The sequence below is a fragment of the Danio aesculapii genome, chromosome 5 (assembly GCF_903798145.1).
Source record: "Danio aesculapii chromosome 5, fDanAes4.1, whole genome shotgun sequence".
NCBI classification, from domain to species: Eukaryota; Metazoa; Chordata; class Actinopteri; order Cypriniformes; family Danionidae; genus Danio; species Danio aesculapii.
Window position 1 is genome coordinate 23,734,809 of NC_079439.1, and position 24,673 is coordinate 23,759,481.

At 37.1% G+C, this 24,673-nt stretch overlaps 1 protein-coding gene across 1 annotated transcript; it reads right to left on the bottom strand.

Moving 5' to 3' along the window:
• Positions 1-663: 663 nt before the first annotated feature.
• On the bottom strand, positions 664-24,543 carry glra4b (glycine receptor, alpha 4b). Its single transcript, XM_056457630.1, has 8 exons — positions 24,465-24,543; positions 16,824-16,891; positions 15,759-15,982; positions 15,591-15,673; positions 15,370-15,507; positions 14,200-14,414; positions 11,307-11,462; positions 664-1,054 (listed from the first exon to the last, which is right to left on the bottom strand). Exons 1-8 carry the CDS (start codon positions 24,541-24,543, stop codon positions 767-769), a joined length of 1,251 nt encoding a protein of 416 aa, XP_056313605.1. The 3' UTR covers positions 664-766.
• Between the last annotated feature and the right edge of the window lie 130 nt (positions 24,544-24,673).

Below are 24,673 nucleotides of genomic sequence, written 5' to 3' on the forward strand. Positions count from 1 at the left end.
AGACCTGTTGAGTGTTTTGTGCTGCTTTTGTTGAACGGCAAATTATGCATGCCGCGGTGGAAGATGGATTTATACTTGAACTCACACTGTGTTGTGTGTAGTCGGAGAAGAAACAAGGAGACATGCTACATGTTAAAAAATTAAAGTGAGGAATTGTAATACTTAAGTATGGATGTTATGTCTTAAGGCACAACCTGTTTCCACTCTCTCTCTCTCTCTAGTAAGTATTGACACATTGTCAGGTCAACCCAGAAAAAAATGTGGAATTTGAGTAAAAGCAACAAACTTCAGTTCTTATTGTCAATTTTATCAGTTTATATTGGGAATTTACTGATTTGAGTGTTTAGGTGGTGACATTGATGTCAAATAGTAAGCTTACTTGCTCTCATAGATTAATTTGTTGGTGTTTGTGACTAAACAATAGACAAATCGTTTTAAACTGATTCATAGTCTTCAAAAAGCAGCCCTGAGGGAAAATTCATATATAACATTTATTTTTTTTATATAACAGACAAGAATAAATGTGCCCTGTGTAAAAAAAGCAAAGGTCAGGAGTGAATCAGCCATTCTTCATATAAACTAAAGGTTTATTTAGTTCTTTGTTAAAGTGCTCTCAGACTCATGCATATATTCTCACTCATGCAGAGAGAACGTGTTGCACCGCTTCGATTTTATAAATGTCTTTGATAAAGGGGCTCATCCTCGCGCTGGACTGAAACTGGTTTACGAGAGGGTATACTGGGAAGTTCAGAAGTCATAAAGGGAGTCAGGGTCGCAGGGCAAGATGAATGTCTTCATTTCTAAGTACTTTGTAAGTGACCCAGTAAAACACGTTGAATACGAGGAAGCTGAGGGGGAAGACGGCTCGTGAGATGGTGTCGATCCGTTTCGCTTGTTCCACAAAGCGCCGGCGAATATCAAACAGGGCATGACCTGGTGGCAGACCAGCAAACATGGCAGCAGCTTCAGAGAGAGGGCCGTCTCCGGACAGACTCGTATCTATCCCGAAGCCCGGAAAGTACAAGTCCTGATTCTGTGAGGCCAGCTGCTCTTCCTATGGAAAAAAAATATATAACAGTGTGAATTGAATAAACACCGATCAAAAAGATTGGGATCTATACTTTTTTCTTAAGTCTCATTCCCTTTATCAGAGGTTCCTACAGAAGGAAGATTCTCCAATTGGTCTGGAATATATTATACAGTTGGATGCACAACCCAGACCTAAGAGTCACTGACACATGACCCTCAGTGATGGGAAACACTCCACACCCACACAAAAGGTTAGTTTACCCAAAATTGAAAATTGCTTACTAATTATTTGCCTTTGTTGTGTCATTTGAATTACCTGAGACCTTTCATCTTTAAAACAAAACTTTGATATTTTAGATTAAAGAGCTCCCTCCATAGACCACAAGGGTCTGGAGATTTAATTTGTCAAAACATTCCATTTGACTTCAGTGGTTCAACTCATATGAAGCTTCAAGAACACTTTTGTCTGCCAAACAAAATTATTTTTTTAAATGACTTTGCTAGCCCATGTTCTCCACATCAAATTAGAGTTCTTGTTTACAATACAACACTTGTATGACAACTGTAACAAGAGTTTGAGCATGTAAAATTATGTTTTACGGTGTTAAAAAAATGGACTGGATAAAACAATATAATGCAACAAGTAAAAGAGTGATTGCTCCATATTTGAAATTTCTATACTCTACAAATTCGCATCATATTGCTTGAGACAAATAGAAGAATGTGACATTCTTCTTGTAGCTGATGCTAATCGGTCAGTTTGTATTTTATGTTCTTTTTTTGTATTTCATTATTTGAATGTGTATTGGTTTTTGGTTATTTTATAAATTTTCTTGTTTCCGGTTGGATGGAGTCGGAGGTCACGTGATCCTCCCTCATTAATTTAACCTGCGAGAGTTGGTATAGACAGCATGATGAGATCTCAGTGCAGACCAGTCTATGGTGCAGACACATTAAATGCTGCTGATTATTTTACTGCTGGTTATCAGGCCAGCACACTAAAGGAAATATTGTTTGTATATTATTTTGATGTTCTTTAGATTATGTTGTGTTTTTGTGTGAAACATTGGTCTTTTTAGTTTTTTAAATAAATAAAACACATACACATCCGTTTTTGGGAAGCGTGGACTGTTTAATAACCGCAGGTAGTTACACTTCTGTTCTAGGATTTGTCTCAAGCAGTAATATGATGCAAATTTGTATTTCACCAACCTTAAACTTTGGGATGCAGTGACATGTGAAACTTGCAGCACAAGCGTGTGTTTCAGGTCTGCTGCATTTGTATGCATATAATGGAAGTCTGGGGTGAAAAGTGCAGTGTGACCATGGCTTTATGCTGCTGACTGTAACACAATATAAATGAACAATAAAAATCTCATATATTACCCATAGTAAAGGCACTCTAACCTGAAGGGGAAGAGAGGACGGCAAACAAAGTCGTTTTTACAGGTTTGTGGCCCACAAAAGTGTTTTTGAAGCTTCATATAGTTATAGTTGGACCACTGAAGTCACATGGAACGTTTTGGCAATGTTTTTGCTTCCTTTTCTGAACTTTGAAAATCTTGAGGCCATTGCTGTCTATGGAGAATGAGAGGGCTCTCGGATTTCATCTAAAATATGTTCATTTGTGTTTCAAAGATGAACAAAGGTCTCAAGAGATCAGAATGTCGTGAGTAATTATAACAGAATTTTCATTTTTGGGCGAACTAAACCTTTAACACACGCATGGCTAATTTTACTTTATCAAATTCACCTATACCATATGTCTTTGTACTATGGGGGACATCCAAGTACCCAGAGGAAACCCACGTGAGCATAGGGAGAAACTTAAAACTCTGCACAGGCATTCTAGATCAGCCTGGACTTGAACCAGAGTTTACCAAGGCTGAAATTATATGTTTAAACATTGTTTTATATATGTTTTCTACATAAATTAAAAGTTGACTGTTCAGTAGCCATTAAAACAGTCTCCAGTGTCATTTGATTATTCACAAATAAATATCATGACCTAAAACAGGGCTCCCCAATCTCGGTGTCCTGCAAAGTTTAGTTCCAACCCCAATTAGACACACCTGGGCTAGCTAAACTACTCTTCATTCGTTTTCCTTTGGCTTAGTCCCTTTATTCATCAGGGGCCGTCACAGTGGAATGAATGGCTTGGGTTTCTGGAACCTGCTTCCAAACCTTCCAGCTGTGTATGGATAGAAACACACGCCATACACACTCATTTACACACATACACTATGCACAATTTATCTTCTTCAATTCACCTATAGCGCATGTCTTTGGACTGTGGGGAAACGGGAGCACCCGGAGGAAACCTACGCGAACACGGTGAGAACATGCAAACTCCACACAAAAATGCCAACTGACCCAGCCAGGACTCGAACCAGTGACCTTCTTGCTGTGAGGCAACAGTGCTAACCACTGAGGCACCATGTTGATCCTAGTTTAAAATCTAAACTAAAATCTGCAGTGACACTGATCCTCCAGGACTGAGTTTGGGCACCCCTGACCTAACATGTGCATTGAGTTTCATTTTGATGAATGCATCTGTGCAGAATAAAAGTAATAATTTATCTTTTTTAATGTTTATTTTATGGCTACTTATCAAACATGTGGGCATGAAATATTGACCTGAGTTGAAATATTGATCTTGTAGATTAGCTGAAAGTGGCTCCTTGCTAAATTGGATTATTTAAAATACATTTTACATTTGAATATATTTTACTATGCAAACTTTGTGAAAGTTAACTATTTACCTAAACCCTGTTGACACATCTTCGTCTATTTCTCATGCAACTTTAAGTCTACCAATATTTTAGCTTTCTTAAGGGATTGAAGATTAAATGTATCAATGAATTATGTGTGGCAAGATGTCCATAATTGGTCATCAAACGTTTTTGAAAGCATTTTTATGATAAACAAAAACCAAATTGATATGACAGAGATGAAAGTAAAAAAAAGCACAAAGATAGACAAGGAAAGACAGTAGCCTGATATTGGAGGCATGATTTTAACACTATTAATTTGCCATCACTGATTAAATACACAGTTAGCAATGATCGCACAAAGATATTTGCCCTTCACAATCAAATATTCCAGAATGTGTTTGAAAAAATGGATGTAGTTCTATATAGAGAGCAGCACGGTGGCGCAGTGGGTAGCGCTGTTGCCTCACGGCAAGATCACTTGTTCGAGCCCTGGCTGTGGTAGTTGGCATTTCTGTGTGAAGTTTGCATGTTCTTCCCGTGTTGGTGTCCTCCGGGTGCTCCGGTTTCCCCCACAAGGCCAAAGACATGCGCTATAGGTGAAATGGGTAAGCTAAATTGTTCAGTGTATGCGTGTGAATAAGAGTGAATGGGTGTTTGTTTACAAGTGCTAAGGTGCAGCTGGAAGGGCATCCGCTGTGTAAAACGTATGCTGGATAAGTTGGCTGTTTGTTCTGATGTGGCGACCCTTGATTAATAAAGGGACTAACCCGAGGACATATGTGTGTATGTCCTGGTCCTCCAGGTTGGGGGTTGAGCAATGGGCTAACAACCCACCTCATAGAAATTAGATCTTACAAAACACCAACATGGTGCGGCTAAATATCAACTTCGGTATAAACAGCCCCAGGACTAAGTAAGTAAGTTTTATATAGTGTGTGTATATACCCGTGCGCAGGCGCTGCACTGGCGTTGTGTGTTTCTGCTCGGTGTGCCTCCTGTGACATTGTTGCTCTTGTTCTTCGTCTCTGCTGCTCCAGCTTGACCAGAAGCCTGGAGACAATACAAGGACATTTATTTAAAAAGATATTCATGACTTATTCAAACAATAAAAACTCTCTTCCTATGCACTCCACTGTAACCACACATTACACACATCTGAAATGGGGTCACAATGTACCTTAAAATTCTCCAGTGAGCATGCACATTTCTACGGTAATATCTTTTAATTTGTCGAGACGTAAGTAAGCCAGTGAGCAGACTGCAATCTGAACCGTTTAGTGTTTTAATACTCTCAAAGATGAATGAATTTTCTATATAAAACCGTGTGCTTGTTTTTTAGTCTTGTCAGTGACTGTGCTTTCTTTGACTAAGCCAGCTATCTTCGGCTTACCTTAGTTTTCCCCTTTCTTTTGTAGATTTATTAAGGTATTAAGTCTATAAAATGGCATTGCTGGGAGCAGGAGCTCCCTCTTTCTGCTCTCAGCCCCACTTTAACTAAAATAGCTTTTCTGATTCATTCCAAAGCTGCTTCTTGAAGACAGCCTATCATGTTCATGCATTTTCAAGTACTGTCAGTTTGAACATTCAAGTGAAATTAGACCATTCGTGCACAATAACGTGTAGTGATTTATAGTGAGTTGGAGACCGTGAGAAAATTCCAGATATGGGGCCCAAAAATACCAACTAGTTCTCATTTACTTTTGTAAAGTACTTTTGTCTTAATGATTTATTTCGAAATTAAATGTAGCCTAGAAAGCAAACAAACTCCCTCAATAATCATTCAAATGCTGTCACACACTTCACTTCATCGCAAGCTTACAAAGCTCTGTTAGAATTAATGAATCGTCTGCGATTCATTATAGTGATTAAGTTCATCGACATATAGCACTGAAGTGCTCGCGGTGACCCATGTTCAATTCCCAGCTCGAGGTCCTATGCCGACCCTTCCCCTCTCTCTGCTCCCCATAATTTCCTGTCAATACTCTACACTGTTCTACATTAAAGGTTAAAAACCTCTAAAAAAAAAAAAAATATATATATATATATATATATATATATATATATATATATATATATATATATATATATATATATATATATATATAAATATATATAAATATATATATAAAAGTATATAAATATAATGAATCGATCTAAACAGCACAATATACCCTCACCGGCCACTTTATCAGGTACACTTTATTAGTTCCTACAGAACTGCCTTAATCCTTCATGGAAACACTGGAAAATTCCTCAGAAATGTTGATCTATATTAAGCTTGAACCAGTCTGACCATTCTCCTCTGACCTCTAGCATCAACAAAGCATTTGCACCCACAGAACTGCCGCTCACTGGATGTTTTCCCTTTTTTGGACCATTCTCTGTAAACCCTAGAGATGTTTGTGCATGAAAATCCATGTAGATCAGCAGTTTCTGAAATACTCAGACCAGCCTGTCTGGCAACAACAACCATGCCACGTTAAAAGTCACTTAAATCACCTATCTTCCCCATTCTGATGCTCGGTTTGAACTGCGTCAGATCGTCTTGACCATGTCTACATGCCTCAATGCATTGAGTTGCTGCCATGTGATTGGCTAATTAGAAATGTGCGTAAACAAGCCGTTGGAGAGGTGTACCTAATAAAGTGGCCGGTGAGTGTAAATACAGTTGAGGGTAAAATGATTAGCCCTCCTTTTGGAATTACATTTCTTTTTTAACATTAACTTTTTTTTTCCATCTACTTTTTTGAGTGCCTTGGACTGATGATATTTTTGTATGTCCTTATGAATCTCTTATCTAAAGAGCACCTACACATTAATTAACCCAAAAGCACTTTTTGTTTGTTTCTGGATGTTGGAAGTCCTGATTAATGGAGAGATTTCAAAACATTTTTAAACATTATAGTTTAGCAATTTTAATAACTCATTTCTTTTGTCTTTGCCATGATGACAAAATATAAACATTTTTATAGTTGTTTCAGTGAAATACTAATATTCAGCTTAAAGTGACATTTAAAGGCTTAACTACACTCAAAAAAATATTTTCGCAGCTTGTTCAAAGAATGAGCTGAAACAACACAATTAACTTCATATGTGTTAGGATGACATGAAGGGATTGTGTGGAACCCAGCATTTTTTACAGTGCAAGTTAAATAGACAAGTAAGGTTAATTGGGTATATGCACACAGACTTAATTTCAGTCAACCAGTGAATCCCATACAAATACAAAATCATTCCATACAAAATTGCAGCGCTTAAGATCTGATTTCAGTAATCTTCACTGCCTGGCTGAGTTATGATATAAAGTGGGTATCAGACCAAACAAGAAGCACTGCATTAAAATATACTTTTTCCACACCATGTCTTTAAAATATGGAACTTAATTTTACCCCAGTATTTTCAAGAGTTTCTGCACTCGCCTGCTGCTAATGACGGCGCCTGTGTTTAAACGGTCTTTCGTCTGTTTTTACGATTTAACAACCAAATGGATGTTTATGTCTATTTAACTGAATGTATTGTAATTACATTACAACATCGATGCTGTAAAAGGAACCTTATGAAATTGAAAATAGTCACATAAACCTTTAACCGAAAGTTCATCATTGGCTGAAAAACACTAGCTGTGCATATAGCCAATTAGCCAAGTCATTGGACAACAAGGGTTTCAACAATCTGGAAAAAAAATTGCTTAATAGGACTAAAAATATTGACCATAACAATTACATTTTGAAATGTAAAAACTGCTTTTTTATTACAGCCAAACTACAAGAAATACGACTTCATCCAGACTAAACAATATAACAGGAAATACTGTTATAAAAAATTCTGAAAATTCTGCCTCTGTTAAACATCCCAGCAGGCACACAACATCATAAGGCATTTTAATATTAGGCTAGATTTAGGTCATGACGTCAGGTGACCAAAATTCAATGTCTAGCCAGCGTCTAAGGACAACGATATTTTGACGTCCAATAATGTCGTCAAATTACATTAATATATGGTTGATTTTAGGTTGTGTTGGAAAGTGACCAAAATCCAACGTCTGATAGATGTCATAGTGGTAACGTCCACGCAACGTCAAGGTGTAACATGATTAGACATTGATATTTGGTTGATTTTAGGTTGGACATTGGACATTGACGTCGGCCTGATGTTGGGTTCTGACGTCAACCCGATTTTCATTTGCAAACAAAATCCAACGTCCCCACGACGTTGGGGTACATGGGGTATAATGTCAATATGACGTCCTGTGCCTGCAGGGATCACTTGGGAAATATTCAGAAAAAACTAATTAAATAATAATGTTTCTTTATCCACTCAGAAATAGGCAAGAAACAACACAACACATAATATGTGGTTAAATGTATTGTTACCAAATACACAAGTGGTACCACAATAAAGGTCTAATCATAGACTGTAAAGAGTTTGCTTGCTTAAAATAAAACAACATTACTGTTTGGATTTATCTAGGCAGTGTTTCTCTCTCTGTGTGTGCAATCATATTTGTTCTTTTGGGAAAGGAGCCTTTTTTTTGTTAGGTGTGTTTGTGTTGCATCATGCTGCGTACAGTTTGTGTTCAAACAGCCAGTCTGAAAGTGTGTGTGTGTGCGTGGCTAAAATCACATGGACAGCGGAGTGTCTGTGTGTGTGTGTGTGTGTGTGTGTGTGTGTGTGTGTGTGTGTGTGTGTGTGTGTGTGTGTGTGTGTGTGTGTGTGTCTTTATATGTACATTGTGCCAAAAAGCTTGAGTGCAGTAGTGTGTAAGTTCATTCGTATGTTACATGGCCATCAGCTTCCCTAAGGCAAATGAGGAGGACAGCGCCACCAACTCACCCACTGGGTCACACACACACGCACACACACACACAGCCTGCCCCGCAGGGCGATAGAGGGAATATGGAGGAGGAACTGAAAAGGACAGGATAGTGTAATATTTATTCTCTGTGCTCTTTGCACCAGGACAGTGTCGGCTGTGTCCAAAAAAAGCCACAGTGTTCTCTCAACTAGCTGGTTGAGAGCAGAGTAATAAACAGAGCAACAAAGAAATAACTGCAGTCGGCACATTAAAACTCTTGAGAAAAGTCTGGAAAGAGCCTGACTCTATTCCAAGCAGACAAAGAGCATGTCTGGGTCAAACTGTACCTCAAAGACCAGAAGCAAAAACAAGACATTATATGTTGCATGAAGAAAATGAAGTCTATTCTTAGGACCATTAAAACTGCATTGTAAGATTTTTCATGACAACAAGAACAGCTCCCCACCCCCACCATGTCCTCATTAGCATAATGCATCTGGATGTTTTTCTTAAGGGTTTGTTTGTATTTTTTTACTGGAACACTCCAAATTTCAAAACAAATTAAAATATAGGTTACTCTTACCACTTGTGTGTGTGTGTGTGTGTGTATATATATATATATATATACACTGTTTATTTTTCCCCCCAAATTCTGTTTAACGGAGAGAAGCTTTTTTTCAACACATTTCTAAACACAATAGTTTTAATAACTCATTTCTAATAACTGATTTATTTTATCTTTGCCATGATGACAGTAAATAATATTTTACTAGATAAATTAGGTTAACTAGCAGGTTAGAGTAATTAGGCAAGTTATTGCATAACAATGGTTTACTTGACTATCGGAAAAAAAACTTGCTTAAAGGGGCTAATAATTCTGTCCCTAAAATGGTTTTAAAAAAATAAATGCTGCTTTTATATCCTAGCCAAAATAAAACAAATAAGACTTTCCCCAGAAGAAAAAATATTATCAGACATACTGTGAAAAAATCTTTGCTCTGTTTAACATATTTTGGGAAATATTTAAAAAACGAATTCAAAGCGGGGCTAATAATTCTGACTTTAACTAATATATATATATATATATATATATATATATATATATATATATATATATATATATATATTTCCCTGCACATACATACATACAATCATACATCAAAGCATTTGAAACAAGCTGTAATGTAAAAAATACATATATTTAAATATGCAATTTATTCCCGTTTAAGCAAAGCTGAATTTTTGGGATGATTACTCCAGTCTTCAATGTCACAATTCTTCAGACATCATTCTAATATCATATCATTCTAAAGATTTGCTCCAGAAATAATCTTTTTAATATGAATGTTGAAAACAGATTTACAGCTTGATTGTTTTTGTGGAAATTGTGATACAGTTGTTTCATTGTTAAAAGTCAATTTTAAAATCCAATTAATATAAATAATTTTGTCACTAAGTTTTTACTAACAATTTAGACCAGTTTTATTCATCCTTCCTTAAAAAGTATTAATAACTTTTTTCATTTTATTTGAATTGATTGTAGTTTAAGAATATTATATTAATCTATAAGTGATGTAGTATTTGTTAAACTGAAATAATTTTTTTTATCAAAATAAAATTTGGTAAATATGTTCATGAAATGTTTCAAAAGATTCATTAAATATTTTTTTAATTGGTGATTTAAGAGATGCAGCTGAATGGTAACATCACCACAAAAGTAAAAAAACAAAAAATAGGGAATCGGGGATTGCAAATAAATACCAGTGACTCCTGATGATATTTTGAGGATTCACTGAGTCAAACATTGTTCACTTGTAATCCACAGCCTCAGGCAAATTATTCAAAGTGATGTCTGGTTTGTGAACAAATTTTTTTTAACCAGTTCTTTTTTTGAGTAAATCAGACTGAACCATCTAAAACAGTTCACAGCTTGAGTCATCACAGGTATGCCTATTTACCCATACCAAAAGTTACCCAAATAAAACCTGATTTCAAACAAGCCTAGCAGTCACTGCTTTTTTGGAAAATATTCCAATAAAGTATATTCGTCTGATATTCATAAACTCCAGACTAACTTTGATTCATTAAGAGAAAAGCCAGAAACCTTGATGAACTGCAATTAAAGTCGACAAATTAAAAATGAAACAGCCGAAATTACATGAAACTTCGGAGGAAATGTGGATAGCGTGGAAACGCAATGACGTTAATCGAATTATGTGATATAACACGTAAAACAAGATCATGAAAAGAAAATTCAAAAAGCAACTCATGTAAACACCCTAATCATACTATTGTCTTATTCAGATTAAGGCAAATAGTTTGATGTACCATGTAAATGTAGTCGCTGTATCTGTTGTGCCACCCAATGATAAATTAAATTTAAGAAACCCTGAACAAAATGATCATTTTAGCAGTTCCATTTGCCAGATCAAGTACCCTAGAAACTTCACATTGGGTTTTAAAAGAGAAATAATGCTTAATTTATCAGTTCAGCCCAGCATTTAGTATTCTGCTTCAGTGGGACGTTTCAGATTTAAAATCCAGCAGCGTCTTCCAACTCATGTTGTCCCACATTTTTTTTAGTCTGTGGGAAGATTTGTATTACTCATATTCTGCAATATTCATGACATCACTTTATGCCACAGTTGACCTTCCCTCTCTGCTGTTGAGGGGCCAGAAGGCTGCGCTCATGAAAGATCAAAGGGACACATTGCTTGTACTGTATCTTAAGGGCACTGTGAAAAGGGTTTATAAGTGCCACTCACAGCTCTGTTGCGTTGCTCCTGCCGCAGTTTCCTCCTCAGTCGGAAGAATTCTTTGTATTGCCTTGAAACGAAGTTAACCGCTGCGTACTCCAACAAAGCAGCAAACACAAACAGCAAACACACTGCCATCCAGATGTCAATGGCCTTCACATAGGACACCTGAACACATACACACAGTGCCATCATGTTATCCATCTGTCAAATGCTGCTGATTGACTGTTGATTTGAACAACAAAGTAATAGCTGATCACTGGATAGGTGGATAAAACTACTTTCAAGCTATTTTGCTTAACAGACATCTAATAGACGTCCAAACATAGATAGCTTTGCTAAATACAAGGCTAAATTTGGACTGTCAGGGAAAATCTAATAGACCTCTAAGAATAGCCCAAAACTAGACTAGTCATCGAATACACAGATTAGATGGACTCCACATGTGTAGTCATTCATTCCTGCGTATTTGATGACTAGTCTAGTTTTAGGCTATTCTTAAGGCCTATTCACACCAAGCAGGAAACTACAGAATAAAGATAATGATGAAGAAAGAGCTCAAAAATCATTCTGAATGTAAAACAACAGCAGAGTTCAGCCCACAACTATATTGATAAAGGCGGAGAGAAATTAAATGGTTGGGATCATTTTACAAAAAATTTTTTCTCAGCTAATAAATGATCAAATACTGTCAGCCAGCCAGAATCCATTGAAATATAAAGGGTTCACGCAATTTAAAGCTACAGATGAAGACATTTTGGAGAAGCGCTGCTTGATGCCCTGTTTTCAAAGATTATTTAAAGATAATGACTATCTAGAAAACAAATGGTTATTTCATTGGAAAGAATGATAAAATAATGAAGTATAAAAATAAGTACCTCAGGTATTCACCTCAGGTGCTCGTTTCAGTGACTTTGAAAATGCTGAAAATTTGAGCCTGAATAAATTAGTCAACATGGTGTAAATAAATGTAAAACAAATTATCTAGTATAATACGGTGGCCGAGAGAGCTTAATGTGTTGCAATTTAAGAAAACAAGTGGAACTACAAAAAACAGCAGTAAATTAGGAGAAGATTTTCATCGGTTTGACAAATCACCACAACGCAAACACATTTTTCAAAAACGTGCTTCATTTTCTCACAATGCAAACCATTAATAAAACGCTCTGCATTTTCTCAAAATCCCAAACATTTTGAGAAATCATTCTGCATTTTCTCACAACACAAAAAGAACGGAACACAACGGAAATGTTTCAAGGGAACCCAAAAACGTGACGGACGCCACTGTGCCGCGACTAATGCTCAGTGAAGTAGTAGGTGATCTTTGAAAGGTGAGTTTTTTTGTTGGTTTATTTTAATATCCAGATTCCCTTGTCTTTTGTATTTATTAGCCTAAATAACCATAACCTACAATAAATTGCCTGGTCCGTCATGTTTAAAAGGTAATTTCTGTTGTGTTGTAAGAAAATCCAGCATAAAATGTGTGAGAAAATGCAGCATGTTTTATTAATTGATTGTGCTGTGTGAAAATGCAGCACGTTTTTTAAATATGTGTTTGGGTTGTGAGGATTTGCAGCACATGTGCTGTCAAACTGACTAAGATCTTTTCTCAGTTGGCTGGCGTTTTTTGTAATTGCACATATTTTCTTAAATGGCAGCACATTAAGCTTTCTCGGCCACTGTAGTATAATATAATTGCAGAAGATTTAAATGAAATAAAGTACACATTCTGCCATTTGAATTAAACGTTAAATACTTCTGAATGAATTAAGAAAGCAAACAACTAATGTAAACAACAAATTCACCACCAACAGAAGTAATAACGATTAATAAAAAAAACTGATCATCATGTTGTTGATAAGTTGATAACATAAAGCAAAATGTAAGCACAATAACAATGGAAAGCACAAACTAAAAACAAACTGATTTTTATCATTCATCAGTGTGGACGCAAATATACAGTGCTCAGCATATATAAGTACACCCCTCACAAATCTATCTTTTAAATTCATATAGGAAGCTATAGGCTTCAGTACTTTAGTCGGTACTGAACCAAATCTTCAGTAATCTCCAAAAACTAGTACACCAAAATGTATATGTTATAGAAAATATTAAATACAAAATAAAAAAAAAGGAAAAGTCAAGAGAAACAAAAAATGGAAAAATTTTGTTGAAATTTTGTAGGTTGTAATATTTTGCAAAATTTAATTGTATTATTTTTCAATTTCTAAATATGTTTGGTGACTAAAATATTACTTTAATGAATAGATCTGTTTAAAAAATCCGTTTTGCTTAAATGCACCAAAATACATTGCCTATATTCATTGAGAATGGATAAATTATTCATTTTCAAAATGGGTTGTACTCAATTATGCTGAGCACTGTATTTACTGTTGCATTTATAGCTATCTTGCTTGGTGTTAACGAGCCTTTTAGTAGATTTTCATGGACAGCCCAAAATTAGCCTCGTTTTAGGCAAGCCATCTATTATTAGAAATATATTAGACTCTCTATTTGACAGATCCAAGATCTGTAAAGAGATGATGACTTCATCTTCAACCATCGAAGTCTTCAAGGACAACACATACACTTAATACACAAATACACTTCACTGAGCATGTACACATAGACATCACCTGTACACCATAAAACTGCAGGTTAACTATGTTTATATATAATAACTTTAACTGTTAAAAGCTATTAGTTACTAGTTAATTAGTTGAAGTTTTTAGTAACTAATAAAGTTATGATTATAATGCAAAGTTATGATTATAATGCAATAATGTACACATTTTATAAAGCTGCTTTGAAACAATAATTATTGTAAAAAGCACTAAACAAATACACTTGAACTGAATTTAATGGAACTTCTTTTAAGCATAAAAAATGCTTGTTGGGTTCCTACCTTAGGCAATGATGCTCTAGACCCTGAGCTCTGTGTGGTCATGGTAAGAACTGTGGTGATGCCCAGTCCAACACGGGCCGGGGCGGCATCCATGTTAATCCAGAAAGAGACCCATGACAGGATCACTGTTAAAAGGCTGGGAATGTACATCTGGATCAGGTAATAACCCATCTGCCTCTCCAGATGAAACTTCACCTCTATACAGGTGAACTTACCTGGACAAAACAAATGATCATGTTAGCAAAACTAAATGAGTCTGATTAATAATTACTTGTATGCATAGTAATCTCTTACATAGCAACACCCTGGTAATGACTAAAACCCCCTAACAACTGCTTAGCAAAAATCTAAGAAGGGTCTGGAACACACTAGCTCCAGAACACATTAGTTGCTTCAGAGGTAATTTATCAAAAAGTTGTGTACACTAATTTGGGCACTAGTAAGCAGGGGCGTAGCGGACATTTCAAAAGTGAGGTGGACAGCTATATGAGATCATACGTTCATTCTATTATTAATCACCTGTTTCTAAATGGTCTGTCTCTAAAAGTGAGGGGGACGTATGCCCCCCATCCCCCCTGGTTGCTACGCCCCTGCTAGTAAGCGCAGTGATGAGTATACTTCACTACATTGGGACACTTACTGTGACATGAAAAGTTCCTCGTTGTACAACATCTTATCTGGCATTTATGAAAAATAGCATAAGAGATATTTTTCACATATTAATTTGATACAGTTTTTTAAAAGTACACTAAAGATAAATAATTTGATTGTTTCATAAACCAGCAACATTTCAACCATTAGTCAATTACGAATATTCGTATGATTGTTCGTTCACACTCTATTTTAATGGTCCGTATGTTGAGTTAAGATACATTGCATCTACATGCCAACAAATTTTCATTAGATTATAAGTAGACTGTTAGATTGGGGTTGGGATTAGTGTAAGTTGACATGTACTTGCTAAGTTTATTATAGTCAGTTAAATATCTGTTGAAGGAGCAGTATCAACAGATATTAGGCAGACAGTCTACTAATACTCAAATGAACCATCAAAATAAAGTGTTACCGATTGTTCTGTATTTGTTTATGGTTAAATATAAATAACCCCCAGGAAACCCCTCAAACAAGTACTGTACTGAAGCATTAGTACTGTGGTATTCAGTGCTCTACCAGTGTTGTAGTGTTTTGTACAGTATCCCAAGTCTTTCTCTTCTTTGAGGACAAACTGGGGCAGCATAAGGTCATCAGCCACTTGCACCGGGCCTTCATCCAACCACTGAAATATCAGATCATTCATAGTGTAGCCAACTAGAAGAAAAGAACAACGGGGAGAATAATAAGCATATAAAGAAGAAATAATATTTAAATGAGTTCTTGATGTTGCGTCTTACAGCTCTCTAACTGCATAGTGCAGGTCTGTGTGTCCATTGGGAAATTCTTCAGATCCATCGGACACGACAGAATCAGCGTGAGTCTAAAGGAAAGACATTTCTGAGTATCGTTCATGTAACAGTTTGAAAGGATTTACATAACATATACTGCAGGGGCTGACATTGCACCTGATGCTATACAGCACGTTTCCGTTCTGGAAAATTCTCAGCAGCTTGTTGTCTGTGGTGACCTCATGAAAGTTGGCGCCTTTCTCATTGGCAAAGAACAAGTCTGGCTTCCAGATGGAGTCCAGCATGGATGGGTCCAGATCCAGGGAATCGTCTGGGTATTCTTTATAAGCCAGCCGTGGGTCATTCCACTGCTGCCGTAGAAAAACGTTCAGCCGGTAATCCTAACGAATTCAGGTTCAGAAATGAATCAGATGACATTCACAGCAGTGGAGTCAATGATATATTGCATTCTGATGCTCGATTTGAAAATCAGCAGATCATCTTGACCAGGTCTACATACCTAAACGCATTAATGTAATGTGATTGGCTGAGATACTTGCATTAACTTACAATTGAACCTAATAAACTGCCCAGTGTGTGTATAATCACTCCACATTCTGTGTTACTTATAATTAATAATTACATTATAAGAACTAATTTATAACTAATAAATAACTAATAATAACTAATAAAATCATAATTTACTCTAACTTCTCTTTAGTAGCTCTAAGATTTATTTAATTGAGGCTGATTGTGATGTTCAGTTCTGGATCTGATTTTCCGATCTTTCTAATATATATCTTTCTATGTGTCTGTGTCCATGGTGTGTCCATCGTTAATGAAAAATGCATCTCTGTTATGTTGGCACTGTACAATTTTAGTGGTCATTATTCTAATACATTCTGACAGGTTCCTAGGAGATGTGCGTATGTGCTTAGTGCATGTGTGTGCGTCTTGTATTCATAACATTGTGGGGACATAGTTGTAATCTATTCTATTCATTTACAAGGACATGCTTGATGTCCTTGTAATTCAGAACACTTCAATATCATATTTAATGGGGTTGTTTGACATTAAATTTTGCCACTGGTTTCCTGTGAGGGATGACTTTAGGGCATGTTATATGTAAATGTATTTTATACAGTAAACACTTTTAATTTTACTATATAAAATATATTACACCTATAGAGAGTCCCGGTAAACCACCAATACCAACATGAGTGTGTAAGTGTAAGTGTATACCATGGTGGTCTCTGTGATTGAGCCAAAGCTGTTGATGAAAATGTTGCAGGTGACATTTACAGGAGGACCTGAAAAGAAAAACATCATAAAAATGTTAGTATCTCTCTTAATAACTTCTTTAAGTAACTAATTACTAAATTCATATATGAATACATGGTCTTGCTTATTAGACCCCTAAAACCTCACATGCAAAAACCTAGAACACTGTCTAAGCCTTGATGGATTCTCGGTTCAGTCCTCATCTCAAGTCAAAAATTTGGGGGTGATTTTTGATAGCAACCTGTCGTTTGAAGGCCAGATTTCAAGCTTAAAAATGTTGCCAGACTTCGACATACGCTATCAATGTCTAATGCGGAAAAGCTCATTCATGCTTTCATGATCTCTATTCATGACTATTTTAATGTATAACTAGGCGGTTGCCCTGTAGGCCTAATCAACAAACTTCATCTAGTTCAAAATGCAGCTACTAGAGTACTTTCAAAGAAATATGATCATATTACTTCAGTTCTTTCATCATTGCATTGGCTCTCAATTAAATATTGTTTAAATTTAAAAATCTTTATTGACTACCTACAAAGCCCCGAACAGCTTAGCTCCACAGTATTTGAGGGAGCACTTAGTGTATTACAGCCCCTCACACCCACTGTGCTCAATTAATTCTGGACAATTGATTATTCCCAGAATATCAAAATCAACTGTAGGTGGTAGATCTTTCTCATATCTGCCACCTCAACTCTGGAACAGCTGGGTTCTTAATGTCTACATTTAAAGGTCCAAATCTATATCAAAGGTCCAGAACTATTTATATTACATAACTTGTTTTTAATAAACATCCATAACATGTTTCACAAGTCAACAATATTTATTTTCCTTTAAACAAAGTGGCCTTTACATTCAAAACACATTAACTACAATGTAAATGTGGCAAAACCACTAATAAAAGTGCATTTTTGTACAAAACACAACAAAAGCTGCATATCCCAGCAATGCATTGTCAGACACAATGCACTGAATGGAGCTAGTGACATCACTGTGAGGGGTAGGGTTAAGTTTGGGCATTAAAAAGCATTGCAAGCAGGCCAACTGCACCTGGTCTGCATCTAGACCTCTCTCCAAAAAAGTTAAAGTTTTTTTTAAACAAAAATACAAACAACGTAACAGTTGATTTACAAGGTTTGTGCATTTAATCAATGAAGGAAATCCACAATTTTTAATCCTTTATACATGGTTTTGCAATACGAAATGGAGTCGGTTCTGGATTGAATACCCTCACAATCTGGATCCGGACCGGAGTCCAGACTTTGAGAAGCCCTGCTCTAAACGATTTGTAGGCTGCATTAATTAGGCCAACCGGAGCCGGAAACACTTCCCATTATAATTTAAATGGCATCTACGCTTATGTTAGTCTGTTTTTCCTCATCCCGAGGTCTCCATAATCCTGGACCAGGCCGTATCCTGAACAGATGATTTGGTGGTCATGAAGGAGTGGAGAGCATGAGACTGATTCCTAAAAGACCCCAGTGACAGACCAGTCTCTGCATTGATCCCCGGGGTCAGCCTGAACACCCGCCGGTGACCTATGCACACTTGCAGCTTTTCCACAATGGATGTCCAGCGTTTTCCAGCCTCCAGCACCTAGACTGCAGCTCTGCACAAGAAGTTTGGCCAGACCAGAGAAGAAATGGTCGTGCCCAACTGGGCCTGGTTTCTCTCAAGGTTTCTTTTCCTTCACTTTCATCAATTGGTGAAGTTTTGTTCCTCGCCACTGGCTTGCTTGGTTTGAGACTTATGGAGCTGCGCATCTAAGGATTTGCTCTTCAGTGTTTGGACTTTCAGCAGTGAAATTAAACCACACTGAACTGAACTAAACTGGACTTCAATTTACTAGATCTTTGACACAAGCTGCTTTGACACAATCTACATTGTAAAAGTGCTATAGAAATGAAGATGAATGGAATTAAAACAAACCAGCCTTTGCTACTGTGTTAGTCTTAGTGGTTTAATCTGACTTTAAAGCAGCTAAACCTTTCTAAAACCAGCAAATCAGACTAGCCTGACCACGCTACGAAACAAGCAAGTCTCCTCAGTCTCAGTTTTTTTTCTCCTTTTTCTTCTGTCAGCAAGAATAACAGTTTTTTAAAGATAAAGAGAGTCTGAAAGCAGAATGCGATGCACGCACATTACAACCGAAAGGAACAATATTGAAAATGTAACATCTGTGCTCGCAATTTTAACATATTAGATTGGATAAACAATTGAAGCAGAATTGACCTGCTGTGTCATCTTCAGTGCCTCGATTACGAAGAAATGCTCATGTAGCAAACAGCAACAGATCGCTTCTGAGACAAAATACTGAGGAGGTTGTCCAAGACGGTTAAATCAACTTCCAAGTTATGCTCTAAAACGAAGCGTTTTCTTGAACAAGAAAAGCCCACAGCGACCCGGGCTAATGTAAAATGCCTCATTTGCTCACAATGAACTAAAAGGCTGGCTATGCAGATTCAGCGGATACTCGCTCTGTGAATATTTGATTAAGCCATTTTATTTATTGATTTAACATTCACGACATTAGCGATATATATAGCGTATCAGAAGGGACATTCCCCCACACACGCTGACAGCCGCATCTCTGAGATGTAGAGCAGATATGAAATATACACGAGCTCAGAGATGCCCACAGAGAGAGATCACCAGAGAAAAGCAAGGGAGGGAAGAAAAAAAAAAGCATAAATAAAAAAGAAATTCAAAATATAAGTGAGAGAATGAAAGGAAAAGACTTATTTAGGTCTGTGGGTTAACATGCACTCGAGTGGACAGCATGGCAAACTAAAAGGCTCTGATGCCAAAGCAGAAACTGCCCCTCACAAATCTTCACATAGGCTGTTGTGACACTTTTTACGGAGAGAAATCTACCGTGAGCTGACAGCCGTATCCTGCATGTTTCTGAAGTCATTCTCATCGTCTGGCACTGAAAGTCTCGTATTCTGTCAGCTTTCGCCTGTGGGTTTTTCTCATCGAATGGTCAATGGGAGTCGGTGTAAGGTGGAAATGGTGAAAAATAGAGCGGAGAACCCATGGGGGGGGGGTCACACAGTTTAATGAGATCTTATGTTGCTCTGTGTTTTCGGGTCACAGCACATCTTCACATGCGAGACTCACAGAGAATGTAAATATACTTTGCTGACCACATCACATTTTGCAGAGTTCCTGCCAAAACAATCTACGCGCAAGAGATTAAGCTAGAACAGCGGTTTTTGTGTTGCTTGCTTTACATGAGGTTCAAAAATGACCAAGATATCACTGAAAGGAAGTAAAAGAGTGAGAATGAGAGGATGTACAGGACTACAGTAGACAGCCTAGCCTATGTTTGTTTGAAAGCAGGATTCAGCAGAAAGGGAATACAAATGGTACAATGGAGATTTAATGCTAGAGGGCTGCTGCTTTATTAGGTGTGCCTACAGAATTAGTGTGGTCTAGGTCTGGAAAATATAGTCCATGTGAAATCAAAATCTACAATGTTTATTTTGTTACCGCACAGTGATATTCTTTTGGTAAACGATTCATCTGTGCAGGCTAATGTACTGATTTCTATTTTGTTTTGGTAATCTTCAATCAAAGTCTGAGCATTTGCTTCCATATTTGGAGTGGCAGTCCTTTTCTGTTGACTTTTGTTTGACAGTTTTAGCCACAATAGTGTTGGAATAAACAATCAGTTCCATGCATGTTCAATAAAAAAGGTCAGGAGAGGTTTTTTTTCTTCAAAGTATAACATATTAGCAATTTATTGGCTACAAATGAATAATTCGATTCACACAATTCTGTTATCCTCAATGCAATGCAAGAATTACATTCATGAGATGCATGGTTTCCGCTACATTCATTCTTCCATGGCGGGGCACCCGGCCAAAATTGATCCTGCCACGGCTACATTACAGCTTTTCATTCAAAACATTCAGTCGTGTTTCTTTTAATAGCGGGTGATAATCGCACCAAAACATATTAAAAAGTAAGTGAATTATAACAGGGCAAACTTTTCTGTAACTGTAGTAGTGCTGTGCGTCATTTGTTTAACCCTTTAAAGTTACGTGCTGACTGACTGACTGGCTGACTGACGTGATGCGTGAGGCAAGAAGTTTTGTGCACGAGCAGAGGAAAATGGCGCGCAAGCAAAGAGATTCACATGCTCGTTGGCTATTACATAAATGCGATCTCAAATTGTAGTACTGCGCATACATTTGTCATTAAAATAACGCCACAGGTACAGTAGTTGGTAGATCTGTGTAAAAAAAGGCCTGCCGCCACAGCTGGAAAAAATCCTACAGGAAACACTGAGGTGAGCACCCATTTCATTTCTTGATTCGTGCTTTTATGCGCAGCTGATATTAACAGGTGAAGTTTAGTGGAGTTCGTCACTTCTCAATCATTCTCCAGTCCTCCATTGGCCGCACCCATACATAGGTCCTATTCTTCTACTAATCCTCTGTACAACGTCAAAAAGCACAAGACTTCTCAACTGCAAATTCTGTGCTTACAAGAAGTGCTTCTGCAAAAATGCTTCAATAGTATGCCAAACATATCACAATCGAGTAGAAGTTTAGTTAATATATATCACCTTTAAGCAATACAAATACAAGTGTTTAATGAAAAGAAAATGAGACAAAAATTTGTTAAAAAAAATTCCTTTGTAATTCCTTTTTCCCAACAATAGTCTTTACCACGCGTCTCTTATGGGGCATTCACACCACTTGTGCTACTCCCTTTATTCGCACATTAATTTCGATTAATTTGCGCATCATATTGACTTCACAATAGAGGTGAATTAGCGTCATGGGAGGGGTGTCTGTCTGCCTGGCAACTCCACTTTTGTTGATAAATGGCTGACATGGATTTTATTGAGAGAGTAACTGTAGTTTATGTTCTTTAGGAAGGCTGGAAAATGGCGTAGATTTGTTTGGCGCCATGTCTGGGTACATCAGATCTAGGGCTGGGCGATTTGACCTAAAATCAAAATCTATGAGTTTACATCATTTTATTAATTTTGGCCTCATAGTTCACTGACAGGTTTTGTACAGTAAATATGTTCACATATTACAAGTGAGAGATGTTTGAATGAAGGATGCATTACTTTATTTTAAAATAATTAAAGGAAACACACACTACCTACTATCTATGATTATTTACTTCAACGATGAACAACTGAAATTAAAACACACACTGCCTAAATTGAACAGTCATTTTTATCTTACAAAAAGACGAAAAAGAACTTGCACTTTTGGAAACAAAATTAATCATTTTCAATGTTTTTCAGATTAAAAGTTTTGAATAAGCAGTATCTCTTCTAAATAAAATAACTGTTGTTTATCCTGTAAATAATCTTTTAAACAGTGCATTTCTTGCATCTTCTGTAAACAAATACTTTCATGTAAATAATAATTCTAATGTAATGGATAATATGCCATCTCAAGGCATCTCAAGGCATCTCTGGCGCAGCTTCCAATCATCATCAATGTGGTGCAAACGCGCAAGGTGTACATTTTAACGAAGGCTGTGTCAGACCATATTCGTGCGTATGACTGTGAAGTATAAATCAGCTTTAACAGAGCAGGTTCACATGACTCCACACGTGGTAAGAAAAAGTAATGGAAAAAAATCCACCTGGAAGAATTTGATCGATTTTAGGTTCTGAATGTCGATTTCGATTTTTTTTTTTTCAATCGATCACCCAGCCCTTATCATCTCATGACAATTCACAACTTTTTGATATAGTAGCTACTTCGTATGAAATCGTATGATCTTATTCGTAAAATTTAGTACGGTTTGCTTATCCCCCAATGACGGATGGGTTTATAGGTGGGGTTGGGTTAGGTGCCACGTCTCCTTTTTAAAATTGTACATTTTAGTAAGAATTTGTACATATTAGCTACTAAACTGACAAACCATAAAATAGTTATGTTTTCTTGTCAGCTGTATCCTTCAGAAGCTCAATCAGCTTGGTAAGTTCATCAAGTCCTTCAGGAGCAGCGACTGGACGGCAGATGCTTTCAGCGGTATTTCCAACTGAACCGGTGTTCTGTCGATTTGTCCTACCTTGTCAGATTGTCCTTCCCACCTTTCAAAAAGTAGGTAGCACATTTTGTTGACACAATATGCTACCCATCAGATTTTGCTACCAGTGTAAATTTTAATGTGGAGTAGTGTGGTATGAAGCTGTAATATCACCCAAACCTACCTTATCCCTAACCCCAACTTCAGAACCATTCAAATACATTGTTGGTAGCATAATCTGATGGGTGGGATAAAATGTCAGGACACTGGCCCCAGTTTGATGACCTGTTGTCCTGTGTCGGCAGGAGGACACCAACTACACGGCTACGGCATAATCACACCCCTACAAGAGCAAGCTCCTAATTGGTTAATGTGAAATCAAGTTTTGATTTCAAATCATGCGTTAAGCACTCAAAACACTCAATTTCCATCGTGTCATTCGCTCAATTTGCATCATTCACGCAAATAGCACCACAGGATATTTAATAGCATCTTTGCATTTACTTAACCTGTAAATCATACACGCTTGACACTTCATCCGTGTTTGCTATGAATGTACCATTACTATTAGTTTGCTACAAGGGAATGATGCGCAAGCAAAACCTCTGCAAAAACACTTCTGAAGCGTTAGTTGGCAGTAGTGTTTTATGTTCCTCTGTGTCGAGTTTCTTCACGAGTGTTTTGTGTTTTTCTGAATGCTACTTCAGTGTACACGTAGCTAAAACTCGCTCATTGAGAGGTGGGAATCAGCGAACGTGCAACAACTTTAATCATAAGGTAAACACAAAACAAAAGTCTTTATCTGGAGCTTTTTCACGTGACTCAACACTTGTAAACACTCACTCCATCGGGTTTGTGTAGCTCTTGGCCCCACACTGGTCACAGCTACCAAGTCAACCAAGACCAATCACAAAGCTTGTGTTGTGTCGTTGCGACATGTAGTTAAATTCTTTGAGAGGTGCACATCAGTGCTGCGCCGGAGCATGTGTGTGCGCTTGAAGATTAAATCAGCCTTTAGTCATTTGGACATTTAGAAATTTGTGTAAAATACAACTGATGTATCCAAAAAAAAAAGATATTTTATACTGTAATAATGTCAGCGCAATAGCCTAGTGCAGGGATGGGCAAACTCGATCCTTGAGGGCCGCTGTCCCTGCATAGTTTAGCACCAACCCTAATCAAACACACCTGCTTGTAGCTTTCTAGTGATCTTGAAGACACTAATTAGGGTGTTCAGGTGTGTTTTATTAGTGTTGGAGCAAAACTCTGCAGGGACACCGGCCCTCAAGGATCGAGTTTGCCCATGCCTGGCCTAGTGGCTAGCGCTGACATATGGTGTGGTAGCACTTCAGGGTGTCCCTGAGTTCGAATCCCAGCTCGAGGACATTTCCCAACCCTTACTCCTTCTCCCACTTAATAATGTTTTACAATTATTTTTTTTTTTTTTTGCTGTTTTTGATCAAATAAATTCATTTTTGATGAACATACATTTCCAAATGGTCAATCAACATGTCAGTGAAGAAATGGTGGCTTTTGAGAAATGTTCAGATGTCGAAGATGTAAATGAGTCTAAAAAGGACAGAGTTGAAAACATACCTTTAAAGTTGGGCCTTATTCGAGCATCATATCCAGATGTCTTTCCCATTAATTTATCCAGAAAATCTGATGGTGACATGGGCTTCGTCCGAACACTGGGAGATTTCAGCTCCTTACTAAACACACACCTGAGAGACATGTACAAAAATAAACAAATGCAAAAATACAAAGCAACAGATCTACACCTCCAACAGATCATCATATTAGAG